Source organism: Anabrus simplex, chromosome 6, assembly GCF_040414725.1.
Source record: "Anabrus simplex isolate iqAnaSimp1 chromosome 6, ASM4041472v1, whole genome shotgun sequence".
In the NCBI taxonomy this organism is placed as follows: Eukaryota; Metazoa; Arthropoda; class Insecta; order Orthoptera; family Tettigoniidae; genus Anabrus; species Anabrus simplex.
This window is the reverse complement of record NC_090270.1, coordinates 203,382,835-203,410,501: the sequence shown is the minus strand read 5'-3', so window position 1 is coordinate 203,410,501 and position 27,667 is coordinate 203,382,835. Positions and strand designations below refer to the sequence as shown.

Sequence of the window (27,667 nt, the reverse complement as noted above, 5' to 3'; positions counted from 1 at the left end):
ATCACTGAATTTGAACCTTCTGGGTAATCATTGTAATTATTGTTTGATTTATTTCCGATTTTAAAAGGTGTAATTTTGTGGATCATTGAGCTTTCATTTCAACTTAATTCTAAGTAAACTGTATATTAATTTGAAATCATCACTGACTTTGCTTCTTCAGCGATGCCAATACCTTCCACCGCCTGGATATGGTTCCCAGCCACCTTCCACACTATCCTTTCTTAGCCGTCATGTTTGTTAACCTGTTTGTTATGATTTTAATTTCGTGCAATTTATTATCATTCCTCCTTGCATCAAAATGTGTTCCTGTGTAACGATGTGTTTGCACAGTGGTAGCAAATATTATTATTATTGTAAACTATTACTTGTAACCGTACTTATTAGGAGGTTACAGATTCTATTAGGATTCAGTGTAATACAAGAGAACCTATTACCAAGTTTCAAGAATGTACTGCAGTCTTTTCAGTGTTCACTATGGGTCAGCTCAATGCATTTTCTGATGATTAGTAATAATGCTACTTCTGCTTGCAGCGCTGAATTTCATTATTGGTTATGAACCTTCGGTATTGTACACTATAGTAAGCAATTAGTGCTTGGGTGCCTATCATTTCAGTTAGATATTTTTAAATAAAGCTTGATATTATTAATTTGGGCACTGAAGAAATGTAAATATAACAAAAGATTTTAAAGTAAATTTTCACTCATTAAGAGTGACTGTTTTGTAAAGATGTGTCATTTAGAAAATATTCAAGTCAAATAAATGTTGTGTTTAGTTCTCCACTGAACTGATATATATATAATTCATTCAGGGACAGTTAAGAGACATATAGCAATTTTGTTTCTAATCAAGCTTTATAATTCTCCACAAATTGGTAATGAATTCCCATTCTAACCAAAAATGGATAGTCTGTTAAAGATATAAAAGTTGTTGATTAATTATCACATATATTTACAATGTGCAGGATGAATTTTGTTGCATGGAAGCACATACTGCATCAGCCATTCTGTTTCAGAGGAGTGTGAAACAAGACATCTGTACAAGAAGTGCGATCGATGCACAGAGGCCATCATGATCGACTTCTACGATGAGCACATTACTTCACGCGAATGTACCCGTAAGTAAGTTGGATAAGCATGGATTGAAACCAATTTCTGTTAGTGCTTTCATTATGCTCGAAAATAAAAGGGGGAGGATGTTTACTCATAATATATGTGAAACTTAAGAAAAAATGTTTCATAAAATCCTATAAACAGCTTATAGTAAAACTTTGTTAAAGACTTGACAAAGTTGTTTACATGTAGCACAAAGCCCACCCTGTGGCCATGATCATTAAGGCATCAAGTTTTTATAGTTAAATACCATGGTTAGCTGATTTGAGTCCTGTTGGTGGAAAAGAAATTCCCCATCAGAATGTTGGCCGGCAGGATAGGAGAGGTGGAGGTATACAATTTGTAGTCGCTAGATTGTGAGCCAAAAGCCTAGATTCAATTTAAAACTTTGCATCAGTGTTCATATGGATGAGGGAATACAATGTTGTTGATAGTGATTCATTCATCGGATGGCGAAGCTAAGCCTTGAGCAGACCCTTTGGTGTTATTCGACAGAAGTGGGCTATGATGTAGATGTTGATTCCCAAAGGGAACCTAAAATATTTGTCCTGAATGAGTAAATTTATAATACCAATATAATGGTCCGTTATTGGACATTATAAATTTTCCAGCTAACTCATTCAGGGCGAAACGCAGGCAAGAATGAGTTAGCTGGAAAATTTATAATGTCCAATAATGGACCATTATATTGGTATTATAAATTTACTCATTCAGGACAAATATTTTACGTTCCCTTTGGGAATCAACATCTACATCATTTGATGGCCAGGCAGGCATCTATTTTTGGAAATGAGACATAGCTCTCATATTGCATTGGCACTGCTGGCGGCTTCAAATAGCCTACAGCCTATGCAGTGGCCTCCACGGTATGCACAGCCTTGCGTCTTGGGTGGTGTGCTAAGTCCCAACTGACGAGCCTAACTTAGCACACGAGGGCGAAACGCAGGCAACCAAGAATGAGTTAGCTGGAAAATTTATAATGTCCAATAACGGACCATTATATGGGTATTATAGAAGTGGGCTATGTGCTGAGACTGGGTTTAACCCTCTCCCTACCTCATCATCACACACCCAAATGCACAGGTCGCACATGGACATCAAATATAAAGACCTGCACCAGGCGATTTGAACATGTCCTCAGACACTCCCAACACTAAAAGCCCTATGCTAAGAATTTACAGTCTGGGGCAGCCTTTACAAGATACACCTTTCACTTTATTACAAAAGACCACAGCACAGAACTAAGTGTACAAAGTTTGACACTGATTCTTCTGTACAGGTATGCTAAGTTTTTGTGTCAGGATATCTACACAACATACATAACACTATTACATGGTCCAGTCTAGAGAAAGAGTGTATATTCAATTTCTCTTACTTTATCTACAGTGGATTAGAAGTGCTAATAAAATTTTGATTACCAGAAAACAGGATTATATGACAACTAGTTATGAGAAATCTGGGAAAGAAGACAGGAGGGCATTGGATCAAAGAAATTCAAGAGGATCTCAAAACAGTTGGACTCAAAATTACAGATGCAAAGAACAAGAATAAAATTACCACCCTTCTTAAGAATCACAAATTTTCAACTCGACAGAAGGCCTGTGAGATTTCAGATGAATTAAGAACACTGTGGTCAGAACGAATGAAGAATTACTGGGCAGATAAGAAGAATGAAACAGTACAACCTTCAAATAAAAAGTGTACATGGAAGACTCAAGTGGTCCAATGTGGTCAATAAAGTTAATATGAAAACGAAAACCTACAACCTGTTTTCCAGTCATTGACCAGGTCAGGGATAGAATGGATGAAGCCCCTTTCTTGAGGCGAGGTTAGGAATTGTGCTGGCTGCCGAAGCCTGTCGCACTCCTCTGTGAATGGGCGTATAAAGAATTTTATGCTTTGATAACATCAAAAAAACCTTCTTTTGATCTTTGAATGGTGAAAAACTACGTACATGCTTCGATATGTCACTATGCCAATTTTAATTATTACGCCATTGCTCATTTGTTTGGCGGTTTGTTTGACACATGGTATAAATAGGCAGGTAAAAACTTTTATACTCTGATAATATGTTGAAACCTTACATTAATCTTTGATTAATAAGAAAATATTGTACATATCTCAATGTGTCACTACACCAGTATTAACATACGGTATGAATGGGCGTATAAAGACTTTTGTGATTTGATAACATTTCAAAATTTTCTCTTAATCTTGGAATGTACATATTTCAATGTGTCACGACACCAATTTTAATTATTATGTCCTTGCTCATTTGTTTGTGATTTGTTTATGGCTGATGATGACATTTAAATGTCGAAACCAGTCCCATGTTAAATAAATGTTGTAAATGACATCTATACAACACGTAATTAGTACTGAATAGGTTGAACCTTATAAATAACTCATTCCTGTGATCTCAGTTCAATACGGAAACAACAATGAAGCTTATATCTTTGAGGAAAAAGCCTGAATCCTGGGAGGGCCAACAACGTTGGGTGGAGCGGTCTTCTTGGGAGGATGGTGGTCCATCAGAAGAGATAATGCCTGTAAAACCCATTAAGTAGCATCTGCATCCTCAAGTTAAGGGCAGCTATACAGTAAGGGTGTCTGTTCTCCAGGTTAGGAGCAGCCTTTTTGATCCTTTGGAGGGTTGGCACCAGTAAGGGTATGCGGTCAAAAGACTTTGCTCCAGAATCAATAACAGACCCGGCTGAAAGCTGAAAACTATTCAAGATGATGATGATGATGAACTTGAGAAAGAAAGAGAGAAAGAAAGAAAGAAAGAAAGAAAGAAAGAAAGAAAGAAAGAAAGAGAAAAGAAAATCACAGAAAAAAAACGAAGCCTGATGTACCTATTGGCTAACAAGCAAGAGTCATGGCACATTTCACCACACGAATATGCAGCATAGAGATGTGAACTATCGACTAATAACTATTTAGTCGGTAGTTTCTATTATCATAACAGGAGCAGTGATAAGGGAACAGGGAACTGGAAATAAAGTAGGGATGACATAAAATTTCTAGTGTTGAACTGTAGAAGTATTGTAAAGAAAGGAATAGAATTAAGTAATTTAATAGATATATATTTACCAGATATTGTAATAGGAGTTGAATCATGGCTGAGAAATGATATAATGAATGCAGAAATTTTCTCACGGCACTGGAGTGTGTTACAAGTCATTAGCCTCATTTTTTGGTCCGTATTGATGACAGTGAATGCATACAATTTCCAGAATATTCGTTTAATGTCAACCTAGTCAATACTTACAATACCACATTTTGTGGTTAAATAATTATTAAAAATAGGCAGATCGTGAACATGTTTCGCCCTTCCTAATGGGCATCATCAGCACAATGGATAACCTTAAAACAAATAATTACAATTAAGACTGTTTACAACTATTAGTCATATAAAATTGGAATGAGATGTTGTGATATTAAAAGTTATTTTCGATATCTTGATAAAAAAAGTTTGATGTCAATATTACAAAACAAGTTAAAACAATTGTAGTACAATTTTACAATATTGTCTAAAAAATATTTGTTAATATTGGTGAGAAGTTTGTCAATCGGCATTCGTCTGGAACTGAAATGGATCCTTTTCTTTTAACTTTTGGTGAAAGTCAATATTATAATCGTGTTCACCAGCAAGTAGAATTTGCAGAATAGAATATATAAAAAACATATGTCCTATGGTAGAAAATTAGGTCAGGAATGATCATTTGGTGCTTCCTCTCGAGTTAAATTGGTTAAAATCCATTCAGGTAAGAGTACGTTAAAATAGAATATACGTTGAAAATTTTATTCGATGTACTGGTTGAAATATCTATCACTTTGACGTAGTCTTCCATTTCTTGTGTAAATCTCTGTGGTTAGAATGTTGATAAATCGAATGCCGGAGAGTGCCTATCTTGTTCTGTTAGTCTAACAACAAATGGAAGACTACTGTCAAAGTGATAGATATTTCAACCAGTACATCGGATAAAATTTTCAACGTATATTCTATTTTAACGTACTCTTACCTGAATGGATTTTAACCAATTGAAGAAGAAGCACCAAATGATCATTCCTGACCTAATTTTCTACCATAGGACATATGTTTTTTTTCTTATTTATTTATTTATTTATTTATTTATTTATTTATTTATTTATTTATTTGCGAAACCAAAACAGTGAGAAGCCGAATTACAGAGTTCTGCAATGAAATACATATTTACAATAGAGTAGCACAAGGCAAGCATAAAGAAAAGTGGAAGAATAATGACGAAAAAACATCTAACGATAAATATAGAGGAAAAAATTATAAACTAACATAATTAGAGACACAACATACAAAAACAAAAAATAAAGGCTAAAGAAACAACGAGAAAAATTGTTGAACGTAAAACGAAGAGAAGAACTTATAGCTAGGCACAGTAAGATAAATACAGATATAACACTTAAGTAATGGTATAGTACAGTAAAAAATAAATATTATATTATGTACAAAAGAGAGGACAGCAATGAGAAGAGAAAAAAGGAATATGAAGAAAATGAACTAGGTTAAGTTAAGGAAGAATCGATTAAAGGAGGCATACGAAGAAAAAACGTCCAAGTTCCTGTCAGAAGATAAAGAGTTAAGGAGGGTTGGTATGCGGATAAATAAACTTCTTTGAACGAGAGAGAGGCGGCAATACGGAATATGAAGGGGCGTATTAATCCTGGTTTTGCGAGTTGGAACATGTATGGAAAAGAAGGATGCAGGTTCAGGAGAACGAAATAAACCGTTAACAGCGTTATATAGGAATCTAAGGTCGGCTACTTTCCTGCGACTAGATAACGGGTGAAGGTTTAACTTGTCTAGTATCTGATTACTGCTCAAGTTTCGACAATCAGATACTCTGGCTCTAACAATGGCACAGAAGAATGACTGCACGCGGTCAATATGATTCAGATTAGTGGGTGAAGAGGTAGACCAAATGGGAGACGCGAATTGAATAATCGGTAGGATGCAAGATACATAGTAGGCTCGGAGGGCGTGGATATCGGTGATGTCAGAAAATCTATACAACAAACCAAGAAGTGACATTGCTCGTGCGGTTATCTTTTGTATGTGGGGGACAAATAACAATTTACTGTCAAACATCACTCCTAAGTCATTTTGTTCTGTTAGAGTTGGGAACGGGTTACTGAGGAGGGAGTATTTACTGAGAATAGGGGATTTACGAAGCGTGATCGAAATAGAGGAACACTTGGCAGGATTAGGCTTAAGACGCCATGTGGAGCACCATTCAGAGAGTGAATTAAGCCCACTCTGTAAGGAGTTTACGTCTGATAAAGAATCGATTTTTTTGAATATTTTACAATCATCTGCAAATAGTAGAATTTCACAAGAAACGGAGGATATAGAATTAATGAGATCGTCAATAAATAAGACAAAAAGAAGCGGACCTAGGACACTGCCCTACGGGACGCCAGAATGTACCATAACAAGAGTCGAACTGAACCCATCAAGAACCACATGCTGAGTTCTGGTATTGAGGAAGCTCTGCAGGAGAGTTAGCAAGCGACCATGGATATTAAAACGTTCTGAGAGTTTATAGGAAAGAAGTGCGTGGTCTACGGTATCAAAAGCCTTAGCAATATCAATGTAGCACACGTCCAGTTGAGAACCGGCGTTAAGAGCAGATGTTGCACGATGGAGAAGAACAGCCAGATTAGTTAGGCAGGAGCTACCAGGAAGAAAACCATGCTGTTGGGACGATATATAAGGAAGTGTGAAAGAAAGAAGGCGCTGGTGGATAATCTTTTCACAGATGAGTGACAGAGTGGGTAATATAGAAATCGGACGATAGTTTCTGACATCAGACTTCTTTCCACTTTTAAAAACCAGAGTGATGTTAGCGATTTTCCAGTCGTCAGGAAAGTAGCCGGCTAAGAAGCAACGGTTAAATATAACAGCAATAGGATGGGCAAGAGTCGTAGCGGTATTCTTAAGGAAGACAGGACTGAGACCATCCGGACCAGTAGGTTTATTTTCTGGGAGGGAGGAAAGTAACGAATAGACTTCTGACTCAGAGGTGGAAAGATTACTGAGACTATGAGAAGGAACAGAATCAATAGACGGAAAATCTGGGAACTGAACAGGTGCAACAAAATTAGACGCAAAGTAATCGTTGAAAATTTCCGGTCTATTACTACCACTGGCTAAATTATCACCCCAAGTCACTGTGTCTGGCACACGCTTTGTATTTTTCCTACTGTTTATCAGAGACCAGAATCTTTTACTATTACTTCTCACTTCTAGGCAGGCAGAGTTTATGTAGTCCTGGTAATCCTGTTTTAGAAGCTGTTTATGGTGTTTGCGAAGGTCAGAAAAAGTTTTATAGCTGGCTTCAGAAGGTGACCTTTTCCAGTCTTTCCAGGCCTTCGTTTTATTAATTTCTGCAATTTTGGTGTCACTTTTCTTCCAAGGTGGGCATCTGGCGGATGTTTTACGAGTGGGAACAAGGTCATGGATCACAGCACGAGTCCAGTCATAGAACAGATCTAGTGCTTCTTGCACTTCACCCACTTGCAGCAAGTGCCAGGGTAGAAGAGAGAGGGTGTGATTGACAGCCTGCCACTCAACCTTTCGCCACAAGGGTACATAGTTCCTGGTAAAGGGTCGATGACATTTCGGGGGGCGGGGAGGGGCAACAGAGAATGTTGCCTCTACAGACTTGTGGTTCGATTTAAAAATATTTCGTCCCACAGAAATAACGGAAGGCTCAACGGAGCAGAGCAGGTAGTCAAGAAGACTATCCCCGCAGGTGTTCTCCAGGACGTACTGTTGGAGGCCTAGGCCCGTAATATAATGGTCGAGATACCACTTGTCAAGGCTATTAGAAGGGACATCATGAGCAGGGGAATTCCAAGAAATAGAGAGGTTAAAGTCGCCTAATATAATTACATTAGGATTCAGATTAATGGCTTTCATTACAGAAGAGAGAAAATTTTCAGAATAATTGAGGGTTGATCGAGGTGGCCTGTAAAAACAAGCAAATAGATATTTGGAATGCTGAAATTTCACTTCTACCCAAATGGCTTCGAAGTCACTACTTAAATCAGTACGTTGGTTAGCATGCCATTTGGATTTAACGGCCAGGAGAACTCCCCCGCCCCGAGATCCATGGTCCGTTCTGAAAATGGAAAACTCTTTGGAAAGAGGGATTTCCGTGTCTGAAACAAAGTCAGTTAACCAACTTTCAGAGAAGGCGACAATATCGAAAGAAGATAGTTCTTGTAGGTAGAGCTCACAGTCAGTAATTTTGTTTTTAAGAGAGCAGATATTCTGATGGTAAACTGAGATCGCACTATCCGCCGCGGGTCCCGGGTTTATCTCCACATCACCAGCTAACAGTAGGAATGTCAACAACAAACTTAAAGTAGACCGAGAAGAAAACCGAGATAATTTACTGGAGGCTGGAATCGAAGCTGGTGCTACAAGAATGCATGGGAGGTTTGCAGTCGGCAGTGAAGGAAAATGAAACTGACGAACGGCAGTCAACCAGTTTCCAACCTGAGGTATATTCAATCTTGAGACGGCGAGTCGTATACTTCCGGCAAGGGAGGCCTGGGTACGCCAGCAGCCGCCGTAGCACGTGGAATAAAAACAAAGCCGTTTATATTGAACAGACTTACTTCCGAGCATTTCACAACACATGGAATCACTGGCTGGATCATCTGGATGAACATCACTATATTCTTTTGCGCATTCTATCCTGAAAATTCTACTTGCTGGTGAACACGATTATAATATTGACTTTCACCAAAAGTTAAAAGAAAAGGATCCATTTCAGTTCCAGACGAATGCCGATTGACAAACTTCTCACCAATATTAACAAATATTTTTTAGACAATATTGTAAAATTGTACTACAATTGTTTTAACTTGTTTTGTAATCAAACTTTTTTTATCAAGATATCGAAAATAACTTTTAATATCAACATCTCATTACAATTTTATATGACTAATAGTTGTAAACAGTCTTAATTGTAATTATTTGTTTTAAGGTTATCCATTGTGCTGATGATGCCCATTAGGAAGGGCGAAACATATTCACGATCTGTCTATTTTTAATAATTATTAAACCACAAAATGTGGTATTGTAAGTATTGACTAGGTTGACATTAAACGAATATTCTGGAAATTGTATGCATTCACTGGAGTGTGTATCGTAGAGATAGGATAGGAATGGTGGGAGGGGGAGTGTTCATTCTGATGAAAGAAGAATTTGTAAGCTACGAAAAAGTTAAAGATGAGACACATGAAATTCTAGGTGTAAGGCTCATTTCTAAAGATAATAGGCAACTTGATATATTTGGAGTGTACAGATCAGGAAAGGGTAGCACTGACGCGGATTCAGAATTATTTGATAGGATAGTCAGCTATGTGGGAAACGACATGGAAAGAAATGTGATTGTAGCGGGAGATCTGAATTTGCCAGATGTCAATTGGGAAGGAAATGCGAACGACAGGAAGCATGACCAACAAATGGCAAATAAGTTAATATGGGAAGGGTACCTGATTCAGAAAGTGATGGAACCAACCAGAGGGAAAAATATCCTGGATGTGGTGCTGATAAAACCAGATGAGCTCTATAGGGAAACTGAAGTAATAGATGGTATTAGTGATCATGAAGCTGTTTTTGTGGTAGTTAAAAATAAATGTGATAGAAAGGAAGGTCTTAAAAGTAGGACTGTTAGGCAGTACCATATGGCTGATAAAGCAGGCATGAGGCAGTTTCTAAAAAGTAACTATGATCGGTGGAAAACGGTAAATAAAAATGTAAACACACTCTGGGATGGGTTTACAGAAATTGTTGAGGAATGCGAAAACAGGTTTGTACCTTTAAGGGTGGTAAGGAATGGTAAAGACCCACCTTATTATAATAGAGAAATAAAGAGACTAAGAAGGAGGTGCAGACTGGAAAGAAATAGAGTTAGAAATGGCTGTCGAAGTAAGGAGAAATTGAAAGAACTTACTAGAAAATTGAATCTAGCAAAGAAGGCAGCTAAGGATAACATGATGGCAAGCATAATTGGCAGTCATACGAATTTTAGTGAAAAATGGAAGGGTATGTATAGGTATTTTAAGGCAGAAACAGGTTCCAAGAAGGACATTCCAGGAATAATTAATGAACAAGGAGACTGTGTGTGTGAGGATCTTCAAAAGGCAGAATTATTCAGTCAGCAGTATGTAAAGATTGTTGGTTACAAGGATAATGTCGAGATAGAGGAGGAGACTAAGGCCAAAGAAGTAATAAAATTTACATATGATAACAATGACATTTACAATAAGATACAAAAGTTGAAAACTAGAAAAGCGGCTGGAATTGATCAGATTTCTGGGGATATACTAAAGACAATGGGTTGGGATATAGTACCATATCTGAAGTACTTATTTGATTATTGTTTGGTCGGAGGAGCTATACCAGATGAATGGAGAGTTGCTATAGTAGCCCCTGTGTATAAAGGAAAGGGTGATAGACATAAAGCTGAAAATTACAGGCCAGTAAGTTTGACATGCATTGTATGTAAGCTTTGGGAAGGCATTTTTTCTGATTATATTAGACATGTTTGTGAAATTAATAACTGGTTCGATAGAAGGCAATTCGGTTTTAGGAAAGATTATTCCACTGAAGCTCAACTTGTAGGATTCCAGCAAGATATAGCAGATATCTTGGATTCTGGTGGTCAAATGGACTGTATCGTGATTGACCTGTCTAAAACATTTGATAGGGTGGATCATGGGAGACTACTGGCAAAAATGAGTGCAATTGGACTAGACAAAAGAGTGACTGAATGGGTTGCTATATTTCTAGAAAATAGATCTCAGAGAGTTAGAGTAGGTGAAGCTTTGTCTGACCCTGTAATAGTTGAGAGGGGAGTTCCTCAGGGCAGTGTTATCGGACCTTTATGTTTTCTTATATATATAAATGATATGAGTAAAGGAGTGGAATCGGAGGTAAGGCTTTTTGCGGATGATGTTATTCTCTATAGAGTGATAAATAAGTTACAAGATTGTGAGCAACTGCAACGTGACCTCGAAAATGTTGTGAGATGAACAGCAGGCAATGGTATGTTGATAAACGGGGTTAAAAGTCAGGTTGTGAGTTTCACAAATAGGAAAAGTCCTCTCAGTTTTAATTACTGCGTTGATGGGCTGAAAGTTCCTTTTGGGGATCATTGTAAGTATCTAGGTGTTAATATAAGGAAAGATCTTCACTGGGGTAATCACATAAATGGGATTGTAAATAAAGGGTACCGATCTCTGCACATGGTTACGAGGGTGTTTAGGGGTTGTAGTAAGGATGTAAAGGAGACGGCATATAAGTCTCTGGTAAGACCCCAACTAGAGTATGTTTCCAGTGTATGGGACCCTCACCAGGATTACCTGATTCAAGAACTGGAAAAAATCCAAAGAAAAGCAGCTCGATTTGTTCTGAGTGATTTCCGACAAAAGAGTAGCGTTACAAAAATGTTGCAATGTTTGGGTTGGGAAGAATTGAGAGAAAGAAGAAGAGCTGCTCGACTAAGTGGTATGGTATTCTTATGGTAAACTGAGATCGCACTATCCGCCGCGGGTCCCGGGTTTATCTCCACATCACCAGCTAACAGTAGGAATGTCAACAACAAACTTAAAGTAGACCGAGAAGAAAACCGAGATAATTTACTGGAGGCTGGAATCGAAGCTGGTGCTACAAGAATGCATGGGAGGTTTGCAGTCGGCAGTGAAGGAAAATGAAACTGACGAACGGCAGTCAACCAGTTTTCAACCTGAGGTATATTCAATCTTGAGACGGCGAGTCGTATACTTCCAGCAAGGGAGGCCTGGGTACGCCAGCAGCCGCCGTAGCACGTGGAATAAAAACAAAGCCGTTTATATTGAACAGACTTACTTCCGAGCAATGAGAATAGTTACTTGTAAGTGGTATGTTCCGAGCTGTTAGCGGAGAGATGGCGTGGAATGACATTAGTAGACGAATAAGTTTGAATGGCGTTTATAAAAGTAGGAAAGATCACAATATGAAGATAAAGTTGGAATTCAAGAGGACAAACTGGGGCAAATATTCATTTATAGGAAGGGGAGTTAGGGATTGGAATAACTTACCAAGGAAGATGTTCAATAAATTTCCAATTTCTTTGAAATAATTTTGGAAAAGGCTAGGAAAGCAACAGATAGGGAATCTGCCACCTGGGCGACTGCCCTAAATGCAGATCAGTATTGATTGAAGTTATTGAATTGAAGTTAACGGCTTTACGAAACAAGTCAACTGAATTCAGCCACACTCCCGTCACTGCGACACAAAAGCGAATGAAACTATCGGTTTATGATCACTTCACGTATCTCTGATAACAATTAAGAGTTTTCAGCATTTTTCTGTGTTCTTTACAGTGGGTCGATGACCTTAGATGTTAGGCCCCTTTAAACAACAAGCATCATCATCAGCAAGCTGTGTTCTTTGGATTTGCTGTGTATTTGTTTATATTATTATGTTATTCATAAATAAGGCATAACTACAACAATCATCTGCAAAATAATATTGTGTTTGATTGTTCTCATATATCCTGGTAAGACATGTACAGAAGTTTTACTTATTATTGTTAGCATTGTTTGGAGATAGAGCCTTATTCTCATCTCTCCACGTTTCACTGTCCAGTTAGCATCAAATATGTAGGCCATTCATATGATGCTGGTTCATATTAGGAGCATCTCTGTTTATTAGCCCTGTGTATGGATGAGTGCATAAATCATCTGATAACCTTTGTAACTGTAGGGTCTTTGATGGAGAAACTATATTCAGGTAGCCATTGTTAGTAACAGGACACAAACTTTGGATCTCTGGGTGGTGTACCCTCCCATTCCTAATGTGGAGTGGACTGGATCTCAGCTACAAAGGTGTTCCTTTAAATTCATTTGTAAATAGATCAATATAAAGAGCCTCTGTGGCTCATGCGGCAGTGCGCTGGCCTCTCACCGCTGGATACCATGGTTCAAGTTCCGATCACTCCATGTGAGATTTGTGCTGGACAAAATGGAGGTGGGGCAGGATTTTCTCTGGGTACTCTAGTTTTCCCTGTCATCTTTCATTCCAGCAACACTCTCCACTATCATTTCATTTCATCTGTCAGTCATTAATCATTGCCGTAGAGGAGTGCGACAGGCCTCGGTAGCCGGCACAATTCCTATCCTCGCCCGGTCTTTGACTGGAAAACAGGTTGTAGGTTTTCAACAATATAAAAAAAATTTTTGTTCTAATGAGTGTCTCTACTACCTACTGATTTCTAGTTTTTGATCAGTTACGTTTTAAAAACATAATTTGTAAAGTAGCACTCTCCACTTTTATTATTGAGAGATTCAACTAGAAATATTTGAATGTTTTGTCATGGAACTACTGAATTGCATTATGTAATGAATACCACTGACTGAAAACATTTGACTATTCAGTCTTTTCTACTACATAGGTGGGTCCCATTGAATGAATTTTTAAGTTACTCTAACATTTTTGACCTAATGAATGTCTATACTAGGAATTTCTAATTATTGTTCAATTACATTTTAAAAAAAATAAGTAATTCATATAAGTACCACTGTCAACATTCGTTACAGAGATTTTTGACTAGAAACATTCAAATGTTTTGTCATGGAATGACTGACTACTTGTGATATGCAAAGAATACTTTCAACTGAAAACATTCAACATTCAGTTCATTGTTCGAAGGTCCTATCACCCAATTACTCTATAGTGGTTTTCATTTAATAATGCCCATTTCCTAACACTAATATTAGCAACATGGTCATTGTTTTCATAACGATAAGCCTTTTGTTCCAGGTGATTTCAGTTGTTGTTACAACTATGACACCAGTCCCACATAATTTTTTTTTTTTTTTTGAAAATAGAATTATAGTTTAAATTATGGCTTTCACTGATGTATGAAACTACAACAATGACTATTTTCTAGCACCCATTGTTGTTTAATGTTACTCTTTGCAGCTGCTGAGCCTCCAACAACAGCCAATCGGTGTCCTTATTGCCACAGTAACATTCCACCATGGGAAGAAGGCTGGAGACAGCATCTGATGGGCTTGCCTTGTCCTAACCATCCTCGCAAGAAACACATCAAGCACCGTAGGTGTCTCTAATGGGGTAACCGAAGGTGAGAGGAGCCAGCAACACACACCACCTACACACTGCAACACGCATGCACTCCTTTACAATGCTTTGCTAAAACTTTGACATTACATTTCTTTCTACCAACTACTCATTTTAATAAAAAACCTACGTATGAGTTTACAGAAGTTATGTTCACATTTTAATTTGTATCCTTTTTATGACATATCATCCATATCAAGAGGGATTTTGGCATACAAAATTGAATAATCCTTTGACTCATAGCAGTAGTAAGGTTAAGAAATACTGATCCTGTTCTGGGACCTATAAAAATCCAAATTCTAATAGTACTATGCTACATGTCTTTTATTTGTGCAAAGGATCATTTCTATAGGTGAATTGGTACATATTTCCAGTGTGAGAGATTATGAGAGATTATTCCATGGCAAAGAGTGTTAACTCCAATAATACCAAACAAAAACAAAAAGGCCCGTGGAACTACAGCCTTGATCGACCTTGACCTTCCAAATGACTGCTGTCCAGCCCACAGGCCTGCAGAGCATGAGGTAACACATAGTCAGCAGCTGCATCTTCTCAGTCATACTCTTGGCTTTCCAGACAGGGGCCACCATCTCACCATCAGACGGCTCCTTAGTGTTTTCACATACACGACAATGAAGGCGAATAATAATAATAAATCATGGACTGAAGAATGGAGGAAAATGTTCAGTGCCCAGATGAAGATATTTTGGGAGAAGAAAAAATCAACATCAACTAAATAAGATCTATCAGGCTCCACAGATGGGCATAGCACTGTTAAAAAAAATTTGTAAGAAACACAGAATTGCGGGAGTTCACTACAATTTACAGACTTCAGAAATGGCTCGTTCTTCAGATCATAATTCCAGAACCTCAGTGTAAATACATTTGTTCCTCTAGGTACCATGTTTCATTAACCCTTGCACTGCACAGTGGAGTGTCATAGACGCCAATAACAGGGAGTGAGCCGTCAGATAGTCTTGATTAATACAGTAAATGGAATCCACAAGGCCGAAGTGTGTAGTCCATGTTGCATTAAAATAAGTGTGCTGTGGGAAGGTTAAATAAATAAATAAATGTAAGTTGTGTAATGACCAGTGAATCTTTTTCCTAAGCACAAAAGGTGGCTCTAGCAACCCCAGAAATACCTTGGTTAAGCTGAGGAAAGTTTATAATGATAATTAAAAAATGTCTGAGTAATATTAAGAAAAGTGAAAATATGTACTTTTAATAATCACATTAATGAGCTAAAATAACAGTTAAAACAATTATTGCTTTAAAAAATAAAATACCAGGCATGCATATTCAAAAATCACCTTTGACACTATATTTGTTAAGAACTGGAATTTAAATATTGTATAGCAAAACCACAGGCACTTCACTACTGCACAACTGTACCAGCAATTTTCCTTTATGATAATACTGTATTACTGTTTTAATAACTTTGCTAGAACATCCATGTAACAGGATACCCCTACATCCCTACAAGATGTAGTTATATTTATAGGATCAGCAACTGAGTCAGGGGCTGTACCTTAATTAAAGCCATGGCTGCTTCCTTCCCACTTCTAGCCCTTTCCTATTCCATTGTTGCCATCAGATCTATCTGTGTTGGTGCGACATAATGCCAATTCTAAAAAACTAAATTATTTTACAACCTGGCCCAAAGGAGGACTGCTATTTAGACTCAGAATAACAGGTATAATTTTGCTGTGAAATGTTAGTTATCTTGAATCTGTACGTAGTATAAAATAAAGTCCTTGATCCTGTCCGCCTGCCTGTATGTGACGGCTAATCTTGAGAACCATCGGATGGATTTTGATGTAGTTTTCGCCATTCTATAAAGCATTTCTCGAAAAAGACTTATGTGTAGAAACATTGATCTATGACCAAAGGAAACCAAACAGTAACGATTTCAGTGAAGAAAGTCGAAGGAAAAACAACTGTGTGCCTTTTTAGCTTATGCTAGCTAAACCGTTAAAGATACTGTGTATCTATACTATGAGGGTAAGAACTGTTCAGCATAAAATTCTACAGAAACATCTGTGACAGCATATATCTAATCTTAAAAACATAGCCTACTATAAGGGTTTTTATTTTATAGTTGGCAGAAAAAATTTCAAATTTAGAAACAACTTTTTGAATTAATCACTTAATCCTCATCAAAATAAATTGTTTATTCACCTCAAGTAACTAATGTAGATTAAAATATAATTTACAGTATGCATTTTTAATTTATACATTAGGAGATATCATTGTTTTTCATTTTTCCGCACAGTCTCCATTCTGAAATATGAAACGTAACAATTTAAGTGAAGCAAGTAAAAAAAAAAAAACCTCCTGTCATCTGTGCATCTTGTTAGCTTATGCTGGCTAAACCATTAAGGATCACTCTATACTATAAGGAGAAGAATTATTTAGCATATTAAGTGTTACCGTGTTTTGGTGGATCAGCAGAGGTGAAAGAAGGTGCGGGCTGGAATGGGTCTAACTACAAGGCCGAAAGATTAATTAAAATTTAAATAAAGGTTATATTTTCAATAGACAACAAGATTTAACAAATTTTCACTAGGTGAAATAACAATGAAAAATCAGGTACAATTATAACTTTACAAACGAAAGTACAAGTTAAGCAGTCTTTACAAATTCTGGGCTTCGAGCCCCAAGTTATAATTCCTGAGCCCTCAGCTCACAACCACAAATTACCAAAGGGCAGAAAACCCCTCATAACATGGGAGCAAGTGCTCCCACCTTCACATCTCAAGCCTCTCTGAGGCACTTTTACCACAACACCATAAAGAGCTGACCCGCTCTCAATCTTTCAAGCCTATTAAAGGCAATACAGACTATTACACTTAACTGCCATCAAAGCACAACTTATAATGGAACAGGGGTATCTCGTACCCAATCTACTGGGCTTTCGCAGGATGGAAAACAAACGGGTTAAGTTAATGGCCCAAAATACAAAGCTGAATGGAGGCGTTGCTTGCACTTGTACATGCAACTTGTTAAAACCTAAGGGGCACTAGGCCGATTACACAGGGGCTATTCCCACACTAGGGAGGTGACTCGTATAAAAAAAAAAAAAATTTAACACATTAATGAAGAGAAGTAAATCGGTTATGAAAACGTAGTCACCTCAAATCCAAATTGAAGGGGAGCTCGAGAGGGTAAAGCACTCTCTATCCCCGATTTACAGTTAAAGTAACAAGAAAATGTTTACATAGGCTGGCACTAATTACATTTTTAAACAGGTAGGATACTTTGAAAAGGTTTCGAACCTTCCCCGGGGGTTAAACTGCTGAGCAAAAAAGAAATAAAGATGTTAAAAGGCCATTCATTACCTTTGCTGAAGAGCTGCTGCTCGAAGGAAGAGGCGCAACCCGCCCCCTGCTATACTTCCATACACTAAGCTAGATGTTGCTGAAGTGGCGATGAGCCGAGAAAATCAGCAGTTTTTAAACCCTCATGGAAGCTTCGAGACCTTTCATGAATAATTAAGACACACCCACTCAACTTTATTGGGTAGCTATAAGTTATACATCAACATCGAAGAAGAAGAAGAAAGACACTATTGGTCAAAAATTAATTAAAGAAATTTGTGATTGGCTGAGTTCAAAACTGGTGGAAAGAAAGATTAATATTGCCAACCCAAAAAATGAAAGAACAAAATTTAGTAAAGCCAAACTTTCGAATACAAAATTTCTTCAAAAAGTTCCTTCCCTTCGCACCAGGGTGCATGATCATAGTTTTTTGTAGAGACATCTGTCAGAGAAGGTCCACACTTCTTGGTCAACCAAAAAAAAATAAAAAAAATCGAAATACACACAGTGGCATCTTCTGAGGAACTGTTGAATTAATTCAGTTGTTAAAGTTCAGAGTTTTTCCGGTAGAAGTAGTTTAAGGCAGAACATTCAAATATGCGGCGTATAGGTGTACCAACCGGTACATTAAGCATTACAAAAAAGTCCATGATAGCATATATCTATCCTTAATACATAGCCCATTATAACTGTTACAGTTTTATGTTACAGTTTTCAGTAAAATACCGTCGAATTTCGAAACAACTTTCTTAAATTTATCACTTAATCCTCATCAGAATAAATTGTTTATTCACCTGAAATAACTTGGATTAACACGTCAATTACATGATGAATCGCACCACCTCCATTCTGAAATATGGAAATGTAAATGACCAGCTTCAGAGCAGAGAGTGGATTGTAAACCAGTGCACTAGTCTCTCACCCAAGCTATCAGGGGCTTCAGCCGGCAGCTAACGGTCAAATCAAACCTTCAGAGGAGAATGGATGTGTTACAAATTTTGCTATTCATTTGATTCACCTCAACTTTTCTGTATTCCGTGTGTGAACATTTTGTTCCACAGTCTGTTTGGAGTTTTCTGGTAATTTGATGCACCTCGACTTTTATTAAAATTCTGTCTGTGAACATTTCCTTGCACAGGCTCCACAGTCAAGGTGAAATTGGGGGAGACGAGGATGTGTTTAGTTTTTTGCTGTTATTTTCATGCATCTAGGCTCTTTTGAATTTATAATAAATAATAATAATAATAATAATAATAAAGAAAAAGAACACCAGAAAACTGTTGGCAAATTCCCTGCTCACAAATTCACTAACAAAAACGGGTTGAGACTCGTTGAACTGTGTCAACAAAACAATCTTAAAATCATGTCAACTTCTCTGAGAAAATCTCCACGGAAACAGAAGACCTGGAGGTCTCCCGTTCCAGGGATCGGTGAATTTCAAATCGATCACATTGCCATCTCTCATCCCATGCAGAGAGAGGTACACGATGTACAGGTACGCCGAGGAGCAAACGTCGATTCCGATCACTACCTAGTGAGAATAAAGGTAAAATTCACCCCGAAGAAAATTCATCATAAGAGGTCACAAATACCGAAGTTTGATACGACACAGATTGTAAATACTAATCTGCAAGAAGTGTGGAAAAGGGAACATGCAGGCACCTGGGAGAAATTCCGCAACAAAATCATCCAGAAAGCTCGAGAGCAAATTCCCCTGAAAAAGAATACTAAACACCCTTGGTGGAATTCTGAATGTGAACGTGCCTTGAAGGAACGAAAAGAAGCATTCCAGAAATACAACAGCAAGAAATCACCAGAAAACCAAACATATTTCAATGAAACTAGAAAACGAGTAGCCAAAATCATCAGGCAGGTCAAGAGAAAACACCTGAAGCAACAACTGGACTCGATTGAAGACGACTTTCATAACTACAATGCACGAGATTTCTACAGGGAATTCGGAGGACAAGTCCGTGGGTACGCTCCTCAAAACCTGGCTTTCAAAAGATCAGATGGAAAACTTGCACTCAGTAATCAGGATAATTGTCAAGAATTAGCACTTTACTTCACTGATCTCCTCAACTGTCCAGAGCCCCTCACAAGATTCCCTCAAGAACCCCCAAGGCACACTTTCCCAGAATCTCCACCACCGACAGAGGAAGAAATCCGCGGCCACATCTTCAAACTTAAAAACAATAGGACCTCCGGAGAAGATGGCATCATTGTGGAACTTCTGAAAAATCTTGGACCTAACTCCCTCAAGGAGCTCACTCAAATCATTACAGATATCTGGCAATTGGAAGAATTACCTCAGGACTGGAAGTGCGCCCTCATCCACCCATTACACAAAAAGGGAGATAAGACTGACGTAAATAATTACAGGGGCATTTCTCTTCTCCAAGTGACTTACAAAATTCTTTCAGCTTGCCTTTTGAAGAGAACGCAAGAACAACTTGAACAAAGTATTGCCGAATATCAAGCAGGCTTCCGCCCTGGTCGCTCGTGTGCAGAACAAATATTCAACTTGAAGACAACACTTAAATACAAAGCATTGAGGAACAAACTGGTCATCTGCATTTTTGTTGACTTCAGGAAAGCGTACGACTCGGTTGATCGACAGTCCCTCTTCGTTGTTCTTGAGGAACTGGGGCTTGATTCCAAGACCCTCAACCTCATCAAGGCAACACTCACTGACACTATCTCCAAAGTTAAATTCATGGGGGAGATCTCAGAACCATTCCCGATTAAAACTGGCGTCTGACAAGGTGACGGCTTATCTCCGCTTCTTTTCAACCTCGTCCTAGACAAAGTCATCCGCGAGTGGGAAAAGGTATTGAAAGACATGGGATACTGGCGCCCCATACGACTAGGACGACCCAAAGACGGTATTGAGATATCATGCCTCGCTTTTGCAGATGACCTGGCCATACTTACAGATGATGTATTCACAGCCGTTAAACAAATTGAAACCCTTAGCGAATGTGCTGGAAAGGTTGGCCTACAAATTTCCTTTGAAAAGACCAAGTTCTTCTGCTCAAAATTTGACATCCAAAATTTGAACACGACACATGGGCAAATCAACCGAGTACCACACTTCAAGTACTTGGGAGAAATACTTGAACCAACGGGAGGCGAGAAGGCTGCCCAGAAAATTCGCCTACAAAAATTTCATTGATGGTTATGAATTTCATGTTTTTGGTCCGTATTGAACTGAGAATAATATATAAGTAATAATAATAATAACGTAAATGTTTCCAACTTTTCAATACAATATATTCACAAAATTACAAAATTATACGGTACTAGTTTCGACCCATCTAGGGGTCATCATCAGCTGTATTGGAGCAAAGATCATTTGTGGCGAAATCCTAAGACATTTTTTTTTTTTTTTTTTTGATTTCGCCACAAATGATCTTTGCTCCAATACGGCTGATGATGACCCCTAGATGGGTCGAAACTATTACCGTATAATTTTGTAATTTTGTGAATATATTGTATTGAAAAGTTGGAAACATTTACGTTATTATTATTACTTATATATTACAAAAATTTCGGAAATCCTACGGTAGGGTTCACAACATATACAATAAAAAGTGCTTGTCCCGCCAGGCAAAGATCAGACACTATAATACAGTAATAAAGCCCGAAGTCTTATATGCCAGCGAGACCCTTACACTAAACGGGAAAGGTGACCTAGAAAACATTTTAAAAGAAGAAAGAAGAATCCTGAGGAAAATTCTCGGCCCCCGAAAAACAGAAGATGGATATAGACTGAGGTCACACAAAGAGACAGAAGAGCATTCCAACATTGCAGCAGACATCCGCAAAAGACGTCTGAAATTCTATGGGCACGTCCACAGATTGCCGGCAAGTAGACTGACACACAAGATTCTCACTTACATAGAACAGCTAAAAAATATTCCATGGGTACTAGAAGTGAAGAAGGATCTGGAAAAAGCCCAGATAAACCCAAATGACACCGCGGACAGAAACCTTTATAGGAAAAAATTAATGGATGGAAAGTGCAACCAGAGAACGAAGTGAAAAAGAAGACTGGAACAAAGTGGACAGAAGAACGAAAAAGAATCCACGGAGAAAGGATGAGAGCTGTTTGGCAACTCAGAAAACAGAATCGTTAGAGCTTTGCGTGATCCATTGGGTCCATACGCACATAATAATAATAATAATAATGTTATTTGTTTTACGCCCCACTAACTACTTTTACGGTCTTCAGAAACACCGAGGTGCTGGAATTTAGTCCCGCAGGAGTTCTTTTACGTGCCAGTAAATCTACCGACACGAGGCTGTCATATTTGAGCACCTTCAAATACCACCAGACTGAGCCAGGATCGAACCTGCCAAGTTGGGGTTAGAAAGCCAGCGCCTTAACCGTCTGAGCCATTCAGCCCGGCTCTTTTAAATTTGATCTGTGAACATTTTATTGCACATGCTACAATATGATAATAGTTTTCTAGTGATTTTTCATTATTTTTGTAAAATCTGTGATAAACCATCACACTGAAATAAAAAGCGAATATAGGTCATAGTATATCACATTCAAAATATTTGATCTACACCCATGAAAGTTATATAACAAGACATGATTGGTAGTGAAAAAAACTTTGAAAAGCTGTTTGATTGAAGCTACTATTTCTACAGGCTGTGGCACAGGAGAAAAAGTCTTAATACCGAGAATCTGTATGCTTACCGTTTGCTTTGGCATGACAATAAATAAAGCACAGGGTCAGACATTTAGCGTGGCTAGGGTTGATCTTGGTGGAGAATGTTTTCCTCATGGACACCTTTATGGTTAAGTCCTCAGTAGCCTATCGCCTTCAATTCATAACTGCTCCTATGCGAAGCCGGTGCGGGTAGCTACTACCATAAATTATGCCTTAAAATAGCAAATTATGATGTATTCTGCAATTATAAGTAAAGTTGCACTGCACCCTACAGATGATAAAACATCTTGATGCCTTGAAATTGTACTTGTCTGAAAAGTATGATATGTTTGGAATAATGGTACAAACAATCTGCAAAGTTGATTGAAGACTGATGAAGTAAATAGTGCATGAAGCATGCTAGTTCAAAACTGAAATAAAATAAGTTTTAACTTTCTATATAACTTGAATTTTCCCAGCATGTAGTAAATTAAGTACTGTAGATATCTGCCATTGATATAAACATTACCAATGCTACTTTCATAGTTCAGCCAGTGAACTTTCAGTGTGATAGGATTTGAAGCTAAGTGAGTAAGTATACCAGGCAATTACATAATGGTCTTATATGTTGAGAAGTTTCGTATCCATTATGAATAAATTTTACATTAAAATTTACCTTAAAACTTAAAGAAGTCCCTACCTTAACAATAAAGCAGGAATTACATGCAATATACAGTGCTTTCTTATGTCATATATAGTGAATACTATGTAACTATGCGATCGAAGTAGAACAAACAGCAGTACAAATATAAATCACCAAAGACAGGGAACATGTGATTTATATGCGACCACTTCATTAGGAAATTGTGACAGGTTGGAAATGGAGGTCATTTTCAGAAACTGTACATGATATCAAGTAAACAGAGAATGTACACTGCTTTAGGAAATAATAATTATTGATGTCAAGAATTTTAGGATCCAGTATTTTGAACATGATTATCATCCTTTGGTTCTTAACTATCCACAGTGCTTGGAGAATTCACTAAAGGAAAAGAGAAAGTTTGAGTGAATGAAATTCTTCTTCTTCTTCTTCTTCTTCTTCTTCTTCTTCTTCTTCTTCTTCTTCTTCTTCTTCTTCTTCTTCTTCTTCTTCTTCTTCTTCTTCTTCTTCTTCTTGGTCCTTATCCATTGCAGATGTTGACAAGCAATATGGCGAAGTTGTCTTTTGATACGACAGCCTGAAGAGTTGCTCAGACATCATGTCGCACCGTCTGCGAGCGTTATCCGACCAAGAAGTCCTCTTATACTAAATGAAAGTAGAAGACAAGCTAAACTGAAGCAAAAGAAATGCATTTTTATACAGGATGTAACAGTAAGGTACAGCCAAACTTTCAGGACACGTTCTTCACACAGTCATACAAGGTTTGTCCGGAAAATACGTATAAAAGTTGAATAATAACTTTATTTGACAATTATTCAGGTATTACAATATGGTCTCCTTCAAAGTACTCTCCCTGAGACAAGATGCACTTCTGTCAATGCCGTTTCCACTGTTGATAACATTGTTGAAAGTCTTCAGTTGTGATGCTGTTCAGTTGCCGTGTCGTTTCTCCCTTGATGGCTTCCACATCACCCAAGTGCCGCCCCCGAAGCACCATTTTGCATTTCGGGAACAGGAAGAAGTCACAAGGGGCTAAATCGGGTGAATAAGGCGGGTGGTCTGTCACGGTGATTGAGCTTCGGGCCAAAAACTCACGCACAATGAGCGAAGTGTGAGCGGGCGCATTGTCGTGATGAAGGATCCACCTGCCCCTTTGTGCCAAATCCGGTCGAACTCGGGCCACACGAGCTCTGAGACTTGATGTTGATGCGCTGTTCCTCAATCAGAGAGAGCTCCATATCGAAGGCAGGTGAAAACGGGTAACTTTCAACAAGCAGCCGCACACTGCTACTGACACGCAGAGCTCTCCGACTCGAACTGAGCGTTGAGAAGATTGGCGACAACAGCAGTGCCACCTGGCGGCACCTCCACGATACATGATACGTCACCCCGACGGATTATACGTATTTTCCGGACAAACCTCGTAAAAGAAGAAAATATGTTCTATGGACATGGGTCTGGAAATGTTTTATTTCCCGGTTAGAACTCATTTTTCTACAACTGTACATAGTACATTAATCATGGGAGACACACTGATTGGCTGCAGGATATGTTAGAAAATATGAGTCATTAAACCTTAAAGTGAATCTTGAGTTATTGTTTATATTCTAACTTAATTTGAAGATCAGTCTTAAATGGGCAACTGCAACACCAAATTTTCCACTTGTTGATGAAGGACAAGTACTGTAGGTGTAGTATTAGTGAGCATATAGTCTCAAATAAACAAAATAAAAGTTAAATGCAGTGTGCTGCAGAAAACATGTGAGATGACATGATGACTGAGAACTTAGATTGTCACTGGATGTGACGGTCTCACTGAAAGAGAGCTTATTCAGGAACGACGGAGTATGAAGACATGGAGACCGCCCTTGTTCTTTTGCTGTTTTCATGTTTATCCCCATCTCCTTTTCTATTGCTCCCTCTTCCAATGCTGACTTGTTTATAATATTGTTTACTCTATTCATGTTTCTATTTTCCTATTTATAACTTAGTTAAAAATTAATTATCTATGATTTCTCCTTGTTCATTTTATCACAGAGTTAGTGGAAATATTCAAGACTTGAAAGCTTAGGGCATGAAAAGAGAATACCAGGCATTCAAACACCACGCATGTACATGGAAAAAACAGTTTGTGGGAATGTTGGCAAGTCCAATTGAAGGCAGAATTAGTGAATAGAATAGGGGACTAACAATTGATTATGGAGAGAAAGAGAGAGATGGATTTGGATGGAAAATGCTATCAACAAGAGCTTATTCAACACCAGCCTACCCAGCAAGCTGGAAGGGTTACAGGACAGTGATAATGATGATTTGTGTAACACTGGCATAGCAACATTAGGAAAAAAGATGGAATAATCAAGTGAGGATAAACAAATTAAAGAAAGATAGAGAGAACAACCAGAATGCTATAACAAAATAGAAATTTTAATATAAGTATGAAAAGTAACAATAACAATGAATCTAAAATTCTCAACAATTTTGTAAGCAAAAGATTAACAGTGGAAAATTAAATTCTCTAAGTTATCAACAAGGAAAATATTAACTTTATTTGAATTTACAGTAAGAATCAAAAAACAAAACCTTATGATTAGGTCAAACAATTTAACTTGAAATGTAAACCAAGAAATAAACACTTTCCAAGTGAAAAGGTTAAACAAGAAAAGAATTATATTACCACATTAGTTTAACCATAGCATATAAAAAGAGGAAGCGAGTGCTTTCTCTCATTCTTAATAGTTGGTGGTGGTGGCAGACTACACTAGCGTAGCTATGGATGCATTGCACAGCTCACATTAATACACCAAGCAAGTGCGGCAATACATAAATCATACACGAAAGGAAAGCTGCAAGACTTTCATTTGACAGAATGACCTTTGAATTATTTCCTTGCATGTGCCCTGTGTGTATATTCCATGAATATTTGAATAGAGGAAGCTGGTTGACACACTAATTTAATGGTTTAACGCTATCCTCTGAAAAGATTTTAACATCAGTAATTCTGAAATGACTTACCAAGTATTAAGAAATAGTTTCCACTATTATGCATTTCACATTATCTAAGACATATTCAAAATGTTCTAATTCACCCGTGAAGGTGTTAGTTGTCCGAAACCTTGGAAAACTTCCAGGACGATTTCACTGATTTGGAGAATGGCAACTCTTTCCTTATTTGCTCCATAACAGACGAAATGGCACGTAATGTAATGAAACACTAATTTTCCCACAAGGTCATATCTGTGATCACTGCTGCATCCAAAGTCTGTGGGTCCAACAATAATAGAGTCTATGCTGTCCAAACATGCAAAAAAAATATATTCACCCCCACAAATTTTGCTCTGATCGCAATTTTTCCGAGATGATATCTTCTAAATAGCAACCTAAACACACGTGTTGAAGGATATATGAGGTATCAGATGTCTTTCTCCATGCCATAATCTTTAATGAGGGTAAATGTTGTCATATCATGTAATTGTTTTTACTTTCAATTAACTACTTTTTATGGTTTTTGGAGACGCCGAGCTGCCAAAATTTTGTCATGCAGAAGTTCTTTTATGTGTTGGTAAATCTACCAACATGGGGCTGATTTACTTGAGACCAGGCTGAGCTAGGATTGAACCTGCCAACTTAGGCTCAGAGAGCAAAGGGTGCCTTAACCGTCTGAGTCATTTAGCCCAGATAAATGTTGTTAGTGCTGGCTCAGGAGGCTGTTCACTATGAAGGGTGTGAGCACAATCTAAGCAGTCAACATATTTGTCACTTTTTCCTATCATGTAGCCTGCTAAGTAAAACTTTTTTTTTTTTTTTTTTTTTTTTTGTGATTTTGCCTCCTGTAAATAAGAGTTATTTCATTTTCCCAATCTGTAATTACTATTTTTCTATAATTTAGGCTTGTGTGAAATTTTTGTATAAGAGTGCATAACTTTGGGGCTGGTGATACATTTCTTGAGCATTTTATCCACAATCATTTTTTATTTCTTTCTAAGGAACTTAAGAGTATCTTCAACTTCACTTGACACATTAACCTTATTTTCAATCTGCTTCAGTTTAGCTCAGCATGCAACTAATTTCTTTTTGGTTCTAATTAAATTCATACAAGTTTTTGAACTTGTCTTATCAAATTTAGAATAATTTTAGATGCATAAATGTCAGTATCAGGTACTTTAGATGTACAGAGTAAACTGAGATCAGGTTCTTTTATTTCTACATTATTGTCACTATTAAGTATTTTAGATGTGGAGGGCAAAATGAGTTCATTCAATTCTAAACTATTGCTGTTAATATTGTCATTGCGAACATATTCTTCGAATAACTCTCATTCCAATGGGGGTTTTCTAATTTTCAGGGACTTGCTTAAATAGGACAGCAAGTTTGGAAAAATGTGTGGGACAGCTCCTGGCTTTACGCTCCACCTTATTCTCAACTTTTCCCTATTAACAATAAACGAGTCTTCCAAAAAGTAACACTCGCAAATCCTAGACATGTGCAAGCAGCATGTCTTTTCTTGGGATTGCTCTAGTCCACTTAAAGAAATGCTTCTCATTTTCAGGTGGTGAGAAGAAATATTTACCTTTATCTGACTTGTAATCAGATCGCTATTCCAGCACAAAGCACAATGGCATTTTTACACTCACTATATTCCCAAGTATAGTTAATATACTAACAATTCACTCCTGTGACACCTAGTAAAAACGCGCGCATCCGGTATAAACAATGCTGCCTAAGCGTCCAAAGTGAT

The 27,667-nt window shown here is 37.7% G+C and overlaps 1 protein-coding gene across 1 annotated transcript in view; it reads left to right on the top strand.

The window, feature by feature from the left end:
* LOC136875653 (centrosomal protein of 104 kDa) overlaps positions 1–27,667 on the top strand; it is a 321,673-nt gene that overhangs the window by 273,824 nt on the left and 20,182 nt on the right. The window contains exons 16-17 of the mRNA XM_067149196.2: positions 1,014–1,115; positions 14,132–14,266. Of these exons, the coding sequence (XP_067005297.2) occupies positions 1,014–1,115; positions 14,132–14,266 (237 nt within the window). The remainder of the gene's footprint in view (positions 1–1,013; positions 1,116–14,131; positions 14,267–27,667) is intronic.